Source organism: Camelus bactrianus, chromosome 13 (genome assembly GCF_048773025.1).
Source record: "Camelus bactrianus isolate YW-2024 breed Bactrian camel chromosome 13, ASM4877302v1, whole genome shotgun sequence".
Lineage (NCBI taxonomy): Eukaryota > Metazoa > Chordata > Mammalia > Artiodactyla > Camelidae > Camelus > Camelus bactrianus.
The window spans coordinates 47,057,612-47,068,628 of NC_133551.1; the positions used below are offsets into that span (position 1 = coordinate 47,057,612).

The window sequence follows — 11,017 nt, forward strand, 5'->3', positions numbered from 1 at the left end:
GCAGCCACTGGAAAATGGTACAGAGGTGTCTCAAAGAACTGTAAATAGAATTCCACTCCTACATATATATCCGAAAAATACTAAAACACTAATTCAAAAAGATACATGCACCCCGATGTCCATAGCAGCACTGTTCATAATAGTCAAGATATGGAATCAACCTAAGTGTCCATCAACAGATGACTGGATAAAGAAGATATGCTATATACATGCAATGGAATAGTTCTCAGCCATAAAAAATGAAATTTTGCCATTTGCAACAACATGGATGGATATGGAGGATCTTAGTTATGCTAAGTAAATTAAGTCAGACAGAGGAAAAGAAATACTGTATGATACCACTTACATGTGGAATCTAAGAAATACAACTAATGAATATAACAAAAAAGAAACAGATATAGAGAACAAACTTGCATTTACCAGAGGGGAGCAGGGAGCGGCATGATAAAGGGAGGGGATTAAGAGGTGCAAACTAGTGTATATAAAGTAAATAAGCTACAAGGATGCATTGTAGGAATATAGCCAATATTTTATAACAACTATAAATGGACTATAACCTTTAAAAATTGTGAATCACTGTGTTGTACACCTGAAACTTATGTAATATTGTACATGAACTATACCTCAATAAGAAAAAAAAAAGAAATGAGCTACCAAGCCTCAGAAAGATATGAAGGAACCTTAAATGTATATTGTTCAGTGAAGGAAGCCATTCTGTAAAGGTTACATACTATGATTCCAAATCTGTGATATTGTGCAAAAGGCAAAACTATAGACAGTAAAAGGATCAGCAGTCTCGGGAGGAATGAGGAGAGGGATGAAAAAGTGGAGCACAGGAAGTTTATAGAGCAATGAATCTATTTTGTATGATACAGTAATAGTGGATCCATGATACTATGCATTTGTCAAAACCCCTAGAAGAGGGCGGAGGCCCCATTCCTGGGAATCCCCGCCCCTTCCCCAAAGTAGTTGGAATTATCCTCCCACTTGTCAGCATATGAAAACTAGCAGCACCGCACCTCGCAGTCACTCTCTCACCTTCTGAGATGGCCTGCACTCTGTCTATGGAGTGTACACCTCTCTGAATAAATCTCCTTTTACTTAACTAAAAAAGAAAAAAAAAAAACCCATAGAGTGAACTATGGACTTTAGTTAGTAATAATTATCAGCATTAGTTCATCATATGGACCACACCAGTGTAAGACATTAATAATAGAGGAAACTGGAAGAGGAGACAGTGAGTATATGAGAACTCTCTGTACTACCTGCGCAATCTTCTGTAAACCTAAAACCACTTTAAGAACAAAGTCTATAAATTTTTTTAGTTGTTTTTAAAGATGACAGAAGAAAGAAAGGTAATCTCTCTCATAATCCTGACACTCAAAGATTACTACTGCTAAGACAGTGTTACAAATATTCCCGGATATTTTCCGTTCATATATGTGCGCACACATATGCTGTACACACACTGCTACTTATCTTTTTTTATATAAAAGTAGAATCATAGAATATTAACTGTACACAAATTGTTTATAATTCTCACAACCACCTTAGAAGGTTATTGTTTTCATTTTATAGCCTAAGTAACGGATCTGGCAGCTGGCTGAACTGGATCTGTTCCCGATGTATTACTCCAGAGCCTGTGTGCTCTTACCACTGCATCTCTTTGTAAAACATAAGAGCTATTCTTTGTTCTATCTCTATTTCACATTTTACCCCTTCATAAGATACACCAGTCTCTCACATACTCTACTGCCTTCATGCAGTGACCTTCACTTCATGGTATATGTAGCATTCCTGCAGTATATTCCTTAACTCTGTGCACTCATACTTGCCTACTGAATAGGAAGTGGGGGCCAACTCCTTTTGCTCCAGGGAGCTGTGCTGAGAGGCAAACTATGGGACTGGCATCCTTTTTTTGGCAATAATATGGCTTCCTTCTCCTCTATAAGTAGCTCTCAAAACTCAGGTGTTCAAGGAGATTATTTCTGGGACCTAAAGATCCTGAGGGAAAAGAGGGTGAAGGGTGGAGGAAAATGAAAAGGTGGAAAGAAGTGAATTCACGTGGGTGCCTGGGAAAGGAAGGAGCCTTCAGTAGGTTCAGTGGAGACAGCTTGACCACCCAGAAGGGATGGTAGCATTCAGAAGCATTCATTGCACTGATAGCAGCCAGTTCAACCAGTACCTGTTGTGATCAGCTGACTGTTCAGGGAAATTTTAAAGAAGACCTTGCTCCTGCCCCTTCTCTTGGCACCTGTAGGGGACACTCTGAGGCTCCGAACAATCCTGGAAGCAATACAGAAGCACATCCATTCTTCCTCCCTCATCTTCAAACTGGCCCAAGATGCATTCAAGATTGCTACTCCCACAGACAGTAGTACAGACAGCACCCTGCTCAATGTGGCCCTGGAGCTGGGGTTACAGGTATGAAAGAGGAGTGGGCCATCCCCACTTTAGTCTTCTGGGCAGTAACAATTGGTAGAAGATAAGATCCCAGGGAACTGGACTGGGCAGGGTCAGGTCTGGTTCCTTCTGTGTCCCCAGAACACAACTTCCAGGCTAGACAGAAGGTAAGGACTCAATCTGGGGCTCTGTTTTGAAGTTAAGGCCAGTTAAGTTAAGCAGTGTAGCTTTAGGCTCCACAGGGTCCCCGTCTTCTCCCTACCACACCCCCATTCCTCCAAGTCAAGCAGTGTATGGTAATAAGGGCTTTAGTCATTACAGGTCATCAGAGAAATCTTCTATCTGGTGGGAGGGGTAGTGCAGAAATTAAACTTGTCTCTGTATTTATCAGAGGAGAGATAGCTGTTTAAAGCACCAATAAATACTTGTTGCATAAATGAATGGCAAAGGGAAGTGGGGAGGGGGAAGTTATAGCCGTTACACTTAGCCCACTGGGAATGCCTCTTTTTTTGCCCAGGTGATGAGGATGACCTTATCAACCCTTAACTGGAGGCGCCGGGAGATGGTGCGGTGGTTGGTGACATGTGCTACAGAAGTGGGTGAGTCTCCCACCTCCCTCTACCCCCAGGGGAAAGGATTCCTAGGCCCTACCCTTGGGACAGGACAGTGAATCCTTAGAGGTCTCATATTCCTATTACTGATGGCCTAGGAAAGGATGAGGCTGCTGGTAGAAGATGGCTCTGTTCATCCTGACTAAGCTCTGCCCTCACTGCTTGGACCATACCCTGATGTCAGCAGCACTTTGACCCTCTGATCAGAGACATTCTGAGAATGAATTTTCCACCACCAATTCTCAAGTGCACCCTTGGGAGGTAGTTGGCCCAGTTGTTGGTCCCAGTCCCTGTCCATGCTTCTGAGAAACCCCCAACAACTTGGAAGCTCAGGACCCCATCTAGAGCCCAAAGCCCCAGCACAAGACTCTACCCTGAGAGGCCCCACTTCAGCTAGAACCCCCAGGCAGATTTGCAACTTCTGCCTTGGGGCAGGCAAACCACAGAGGCTCTGTTGCTCCATCCTTGTGAGGGGCTAAGAGCACCTGCAGAGACCTTCAACCTCTGACCTGGGAAAGGAAGGGATGGGAACAGACCCCAAAAATGGTCTGGCCATCTGGGATGCTCCCCTTGCCCTGGTTGCCTCAAATCATCTCAAGGCTGCTGAGGAGGAGGGAGAACTCATCTCTGCAGGCCAAGTTCTGACCCCAAATGGTAATCTGGGCAGACCTGGATCAGGACCCGGATGGCCACAGCTGAGCTCAGGCTCTCCCTGACAGGTGTGCGGGCCCTGGTGAGCATCTTGCAGAGCTGGTACACACTCTTCACCCCAACCGAGGCTACCAGCATTGTGGCTGCCACAGCCGTATCCCACACTACTATTCTGCGCCTCAGTCTTGACTACCCACAGCGGGAGGAGCTGGCTAGCTGTGCCCGCACACTAGCCCTGCAGTGTGCTATGAAGGATCCACAGAGCTGTGCCCTGTCGGCCCTTACACTCTGTGAGAAGGACCACATCGCCTTTGAAGCAGCCTACCAGATCGCCATCGATGCTGCCGCGGGTGGCATGACTCACTCACAGCTGTTCACCATCGCCCGCTACATGGAGCTCCGTGGCTACCCGCTACGTGCCTTCAAGCTGGCCTCACTGGCCATGAGCCATCTCAACCTGGCCTACAACCAGGACACCCACCCAGCCATCAACGATGTGCTATGGGCGTGTGCCCTCAGCCACTCCTTGGGCAAGAATGAGCTGGCAGCCCTGATTCCCCTTGTGGTGAAGAGTGTGCACTGTGCCACGGTGCTTTCAGACATCCTGCGGCGCTGCACGGTGACTGCACCTGGCCTGGCTGGCATCCCAGGCCGCCGCAGCTCAGGAAAGCTCATGTCCACTGACAAAGCTCCCCTGCGCCAGCTGCTGGATGCCACCATCAATGCCTATATCAACACCACACACTCGCGCCTGACACACATCAGCCCTCGCCACTATGGAGAGTTCATTGAGTTTCTGAGCAAGGCCCGGGAGACCTTCTTGCTGCCCCAGGATGGCCACCTGCAGTTTGCCCAGTTCATCGACAACCTCAAACAAATCTACAAAGGCAAGAAGAAGCTGATGCTGCTGGTGCGAGAGCGCTTTGGCTGAGAAAGCAGACAGCTCACTACTGGGGCAGCCTGGGTTCCGAGTACCATCAGGTCAGGCCACGGACACAAACATCTGTCTACCCTGAGAGGACTCTGAGCACCTGTGGCTGAAGCCAAAGGACCACAGGGCAAAGCGTGGGGAGAGTCCAACTCTAGCCAGTAGCCTGCCTTGGCAAGGTTCTCACAACAGCCCACTATTCCTGAAGGATCTGGGCCCTGCAGACCGATCAGAAACCCACAACATGCCACCTCACGCCCCTGTATCCTGCGTGTCCTGGGCATTGGCCCTCTCTCCCTTGGCAAACACAGAACACTGTTCCGTCTCAGGGATTGCTTAACCAGAGAAACAGAAGCATTTATGGTACTGTAAATACTATAGTATATGTGTTGCCAATTACATTGTAAAGTTGTAACTATTTATAATTCTGGTTCTAATTTGATGGGTACTTGAAGTAGCTGTGGGTGAGAAGATAGGCTTGTTTTCTGAGGAGACTCACAACCATTTCTCAGGTTTCCCTTGCAGAGTATATGCTGTTGGCAGTGGAAGATTGGGGGTGGCAAGGAGAAAAATAGCCATTAGAGTAAATCCCGAGTCTAGTCTATGCAGAAACCCGGGCCTGCAGGTAGGCATCTATAGCCCAGTGATGGGCGAGGGGCAGAGCCTGGTTTGGACTTAGACTTTCACCGCATGAAGCCACGAGGACGCCGAAGCTCTTCTCCTGCCTCACACAGCCTCTCTAAGAGCCTGCTGAGCTTCTGAGAAACAAGAGCAGGGAGAAAGTGAAGGTCTGGGAGGCCCCTGAGCTCATAATGTTCATCTGTTCTGGTCACTTTTGTGTTAGTGTCCGGTTTCCTCTCCCATTCTGTATGTGTGTGTGTAGATCTGTATGGTGAAGTCCGTGTGTTTGTGTGCATAGATATATCTGTGCGTGCCTGTATGTGCACATATACGTGTATCTTTGTCAGGCCTGTGTGCAAATACATCTGCTGGATGGTGGGTTTGTGTGTGAGGGTGTGCACGTTTGTGAACACATAATACATACCTGTGTGTGTATTGATGTTTGTCAATGCATATTTAGTGTGTGTGTATCTGGGCATATATGAGTGTGTATAAACATGTTTGTGTGTATTTGTCTTTATATGTATAACTGGGTATATTTCAACGTGTTAGTGAATTCATGTTTGACGGTCTACGTGAATGTGCCCCTTTTCTTTATGCCGGATCTCTTGTCCCCGTTCCTGTCTTTCTCACCAGCTAAGCACGTTCTCCATCTCTGTGCCTCCTTTATTCACCGTTGTCTCACCACACAAGCTTCTAAGCACTAGTCTCCGTCTACCCCGAGCGGCTCCTTCAACGCCACATTCCTCCTCTCACCCTGTACTTGCTTTCCTCCTCTGCCTTTCTACCTCAAGCTTTCTCTGCCTGCTTCTGTCATAGCCCCACTGGTCGTTGACTTGGAGGCTGGGGCTGGAATGCATTTGGCCTTCCCCCTTCTGACTAGTTTCTAGCCCTAATGGGCAACCGCTGTCTTAGCCCTGGCTGACCTCCGCAGTGTGTCATGTTCCTGCTACCTTCCTGACCCCTCTGCTCAGCCTGGAATTGTTACAGGAGGTAGCAAGGGCACTCAGAAGAGTCATTTAGATGCCAGTGTCTTGGGGTTTACTGTTTCATGTTTTAGTTCCCAAGTAGGGGGTGGGGTATGATAGGGAAAGGGTGGTGTAGCTAGAGTGTGAACTAAGGACCTCTCTGTCTGCTTTATTTCCTTTCTTTGACAAACTGTGTCACTTTTTTTTCCCCTCCACACTAACCAGTTAAGTTGTGTTTGCTGTTTGTGGCTACTGAAGTGTTACTGTCCAGCCATGGGCCCTACAACTTCTCAGCCCAATAGGCTGGTTTGAAAAAAAAAATGCCACTCCCATTTCTGTATCACAGTTGCTGTTTTTTAGCAAGTGTGTGAGCTCACAGCGCTTTTCTATGAATAAATCATGGATCACAGAAAAGATCTTTTTTCTAAAATCAGAAATTGTGTTTTCAATAAATGGGGCCCTTCTCTCTCTCCTGCATCACCCTGGCTGGGACAGCGAGCTGGGTGGGCCTATAGCACAGTGGGTTCCTAGTAGTTTAAGATGTGGAATGACAAATGAAGGATTTCCTGCCACACCAGACCCCTTTCCAGAGCTCAAAGACATGTCAGACCCTGGTCCCAAGAAGTAGGTACCACCACGATGGGCAGAAACACCAAGATACTGAAAAAACTAGAGGGTGTGCTCAGAAAAGGATGCAGAACCCTGAGGGCCATGGGGCCTATTGGCTTCAGAAGCCCTCTTGCCTCAGTGATGCAAGTCTAAGGCTCTAATCCTAAGCAACTTGGCTCTGAGTTTTTATGTCCTCCCATCTTTTAGTGTCAAAGCTGAAGGCCTCTCAGCTTCTCCCTGCTCACCTAGACTGCATCTTCCTCAACAGGCCTTTCCGAAGTACTCTAGCCCTCTCTGATCTAAACCTCCCTCCCCAGACACAAAGCTCTGTCAGTTTGGCCTCACATGCTGTAGGGACCCCATTTCTCTGCAAATGTTACAGCTCTAATCAACCCCATGTAGCTCTGGGGCTTGGAGAGCTGAGAGCAAGATAGTGGTAAGGGCTCTGACATTAAGTCCCACAGATATTCACTGACATCATCTCCCATGATTTGTGGGAGAGGGTGCAGAGAGAGGCCCAGGGAAGGAACAGAGGCTAAGAAGGAACTGAGGCTGAGGGCACAGACCTTTCACAAAACCACATGTGAGACTCCAACTCTGGAACTTTTATTCTCCTGGAAACAATCATTTTTGTTAGTGGTACTTCAGGGAAAAGGTGTATGCTCAATTCTGTCGAAGCAGACGTGAGTGTTTGTGCACGGCATCCACGAAGGCCCCCACATGTTCTGGGTCCATGTCAGGGTAAAGTCCATGGCCCAGGTTGGCAATGTAGTGCTGTGGCCCAAAGTCATTCAGCATCTGCTCCACCATCTGCCCAATCTCCTCCTGGGGGGACCAACAGGGCACTGGCTACAGGGGGGACCAGCAAGCGTCTGCCCTCCCTATACATAATAGTGATGCACATACATGTAGGCATGCTTCTACTCAGTGTTACTCATTCAGTCATGCAAAAAAACTATCAGATGCCTATTATGGGCCAGACACTAAGAAAACACAAGTGAACAAAATCAATAAAAAGAAAATCCAAGCAGGGAAGGTATAGCTCAGTGGTAGAACAAGGTCCTGGGTTCAATCCCCAGTACTTCCATTAAAATAAATAAGTAAATAAATAAACCTAATTACCTTACCCCCCCGCAAAGAAGAAATTCCTGCCTTCCAAGAGCTCAAAAGGTACGAACAGAGGAGAGGAGAGGGATAAACAGATAATAAAACACACAGTAATAAACAACCATATCCACAATCATGGGAGTGTACAGAGACAAACTCACAAACACACATAGGGACCCTGGTTGTTACCTTAGATGCATACAGGGCACAGGGGTCCAGGTTGCCCTGCAGGGTCACCGTCTTCCCCACACGGTCCCTAGAAGCAGAGTGAGTGCCATATTCTGCCAACTGCACATATGGCAGCTACACCCCCTCCACTTCACCTTCCCTTACTCACCGTGCTTTCTCTGGGGCCACTGTCCAGTCAAGCCCAACCACCTCATAGCCAGCCTGGGCCAGCTCCTCCAGGGCAAAATGTCCATCCTTAGCAAAGATGATCTAGGGGAAAGGGCAAATTTCTAACACTGCAAAGGGCCTTGCTATGCCTGCTAATGTATCTCAGTTGCACTTCTGCTGCCCTCCAGTGGTCACATAGGTCCATGACCCTGAAAGCTCCATAGGCCCACCTTCACTCCCCCATCCATCCCCATCCTTACCATGGGCACTGGTGCCAGGCCTGCCTCCTGCAGCCCAACCTTCACTCGCTTGGCCACATCACGGATGTAAGGCAATGCAAACTTATTGAAGAGCTGTGGGCCAAGATGCCCTGCATGGGACTCAAAGAGCTGCAATGCCTACAGTTAGACAGTGGTGAAGAGAAATGCATAACACACAAAGAGGAAGTATCTCTGGCCCCGCACATAGAATGTGCCCCAATTTTCCCCCAAGTGACTTCAACCCCTGACACTGCCTAAGCTTGTAAACCCAGATCCAGTCCAAAAGTTTTGCCTTCTCCAGATCCCAGTGCTAGCTTTGGTCTTTTAACACACAGAACATTAAGCCCCCCTGCCAGTGTCTGGGCTTAACTTCAGCCAAGCTTCTTTCAGTGCCTAGCATTAAGACACCTACCCTCTCGGGTGTAAGGAACTGTATTGTTTCCGGTCCTTAAACCCCAACCTATTCGTCTCTCGCTCAGGACTTACTTGGGCACCAGCAGACACTTGTCCCACCAGATACGGGACGAGAGCATCAGTGAGGATGTGAAGCAGCCGGTGACTGGCTTGTGGTCTCTGGTAAAGCCAGCGCTTAGCCTGAGCCATGGTGCTTGAGCCGCCACCCTCAACCATGTATGTCATCAGAGTCCACTGCAAAAGGATACAGAGAGAATGTCACAGGTGTAGAAGCCAGACTGACACCTCCTTCCCTTATCTACACCCAGACCTGCCAGAGTTACTTCTCCAAGCCCAAGTCCCTGCCCTGTTCCATATTACCGGGGCACCAGCAAAGCCGATCAACGGCACACGCCCAGCCAGCCGTTGTCGAGTGAGGGTGATGGCCTGGAACACATAGCCCAGCTCAGAGGCCACTGTTGCTGGATCCCGGAGACGCTCTAAGTCCCGCTCTTCTCTTAACGGCTCTGGGAAACTGGGCCCTTTGCCAGGCACCATGGTCACGTCCATGCCCAGTGCCTGGAGGGGGAGAAAACATCTGGGTCTCCAACCTGTAACTCCAGGAGGAAGAGCTCTGTTCAATCCATGCCAGGAAAGAGGAAAAGGAGAATAAAAGTCAGCCAAACTCCATCTCTTCCAGCGTAAGTTTTTCACTCTGTCCAGTGAGGTTAAGTGCTTATCTTGAGCCTTGACTGTCTTTTCCCTTTTTCACCCATTTGAGAATCATGTATGAGCAGGTACCTGGGGTACAACAAGGATGTCGGAGAAGATGATAGCAGCATCCAGAGGGAAGCGACGCAGTGGCTGTAGGGAACAGAAGACAAGTTGCTAGGTGGCAAGCTGAGGGCATACAATCCTCCCTCTTTTGTGGACGCCTTACCTGTAGAGTCAGTTCACAGCAAGCCTCCGGGGAGCGACAAGTGCTGAAAAAGTCCTGGGCAGCCCGAGTCTCCCTAAACTCTGCAGACAGTAAAAGGAAGGCAGGGCTCAGCTTTGAGGAACCTCTAGGGCCCTCCTTTGACCCTAAAAAACTTTTCGCTCTCCAGAGTTTTACCTAGTCTCAGAGGCCCTGACCTGACCTGGTAAGTAGCGGCCTGCCTGCCGCATGCACCAAACGGGAGTGTAGTCTGTTTCTTCTCCCCAAGCTGCTCGCAGGAAGGTGTCATTCTTCAGCTCCGGAAAACCCTGGGGTCTGGAGATCAGGAAGGGTTGGGGTAGGTGTCAATAAACTAGGTTGAGGGTTGGGCAAGGCTTGGGTTCTTAAGGCAGATTCAGTTCGGCACCGCTATCTGCCTTCTCCAGGCCAGCTACCAAGCTGTGGCTCCCTGCTGATTCTGCCTCTTCTCTATCAGGTGGTGCACAGGACTAGAGGGGCCAGTGCTGGGGCCTCTACCCTACACATAGTCACAGCTTCCCCAAGCTCAAAGCCACTGGAGGAACTGGGAGAGTCGGGGTGAGGGGACCAAAGCCCAGTGAACCAGGGTACCAATGGGCTGGTTCCGAGGCTGGAAGATCCCCAGGCTAAGGGATAGCCATGGAGGGATCAGAGATGATGGTCTGAAATAGGGATGCAAGTCAAGGTCTAGAAAGTTCAGGGGGCATCTCCTAAATGAAAGTCTGGGGTACGCAGTCCAGATAAGTAGTCCCTGGGATGAACGTCTCAGGAATCCATGGCTGAAGAATTTGGGATTCCAGCGACTTGGGTTCAGGTTGTGAGGTCTCCAGGGTTGGGGAAGAGGGGTATAGGGACAGAGTCCTGAGTGGAAAGACTCAGGTCAGAAGCCCCGCTGCACGGTAATAGGGAACTCACCCAAACTCGTTCGCCTCCATGATAAGCTGTCAGTAAACGCAAGCACCCTTCCCAATATAGCCTGAATCTGAGCCGGCCCCTTGCCCAGGCTCCGCCCCTTCCTGGGATGAGCCAAAGCCGTAGCCATGTTGAAAGTCACATGATCAGACTCCGGCAACGGCTCCCGGGCAGTCCCGACTGCTGCCGGTAGGACCTCTTATTTCTCTTCACCGTAAAGTTTGCTGTAGCGACGCAACAACAAACGCCCCCAGAAAAGGACT

The 11,017-nt window shown here is 48.9% G+C and overlaps 2 protein-coding genes across 3 annotated transcripts in view; one reads left to right on the forward strand and one right to left on the reverse strand.

The window, feature by feature from the left end:
- Nucleotides 1-7,229, forward strand: part of ZSWIM5 (zinc finger SWIM-type containing 5) — a 139,019-nt gene extending 131,790 nt beyond the window's left edge. The window contains exons 12-14 of the mRNA XM_010946096.3: nt 2,261-2,424; nt 2,921-3,002; nt 3,734-7,229. Coding sequence (XP_010944398.3) covers nt 2,261-2,424; nt 2,921-3,002; nt 3,734-4,596 — 1,109 coding nt within the window. The 3' untranslated portion in view covers nt 4,597-7,229. The remainder of the gene's footprint in view (nt 1-2,260; nt 2,425-2,920; nt 3,003-3,733) is intronic.
- A 146-nt stretch (nt 7,230-7,375) lies between these two features.
- On the reverse strand, nt 7,376-10,907 carry UROD (uroporphyrinogen decarboxylase). 2 transcript variants are annotated; one of them, XM_010946088.3, is made up of 10 exons: nt 10,758-10,907; nt 10,027-10,139; nt 9,828-9,907; nt 9,689-9,751; nt 9,269-9,466; nt 8,981-9,142; nt 8,495-8,632; nt 8,236-8,336; nt 8,088-8,154; nt 7,376-7,616 (listed from the first exon to the last, which is right to left on the reverse strand). In XM_010946088.3, exons 1-10 carry the CDS (start codon nt 10,775-10,777, stop codon nt 7,455-7,457), a joined length of 1,104 nt encoding a protein of 367 aa, XP_010944390.2. In that variant the 5' UTR covers nt 10,778-10,907; the 3' UTR covers nt 7,376-7,454. The 2 variants fall into 2 exon arrangements, with proteins under 2 accessions (XP_010944390.2, XP_010944391.2); XM_010946089.3 differs by having other exon boundaries at nt 10,002-10,139.
- Nucleotides 10,908-11,017: the final 110 nt, after the last annotated feature.

Bases quoted from the DNA above. Each gene is read 5' to 3' on its own strand.
- UROD (XM_010946088.3), bottom strand. From the start codon at position 10,777: ATGGAGGCGAACGAGTTTGG. The intron at 10,140-10,757 runs GTGAGTTCCCTA...CCTGATCTCCAG, and splicing joins ATGGAGGCGAACGAGTTTGG to ACCCCAGGGTTTTCCGGAGC. The intron at 8,633-8,980 runs GTAAGTCCTGAG...GTCTAACTGTAG, and splicing joins AAGTGTCTGCTGGTGCCCAA to GCATTGCAGCTCTTTGAGTC.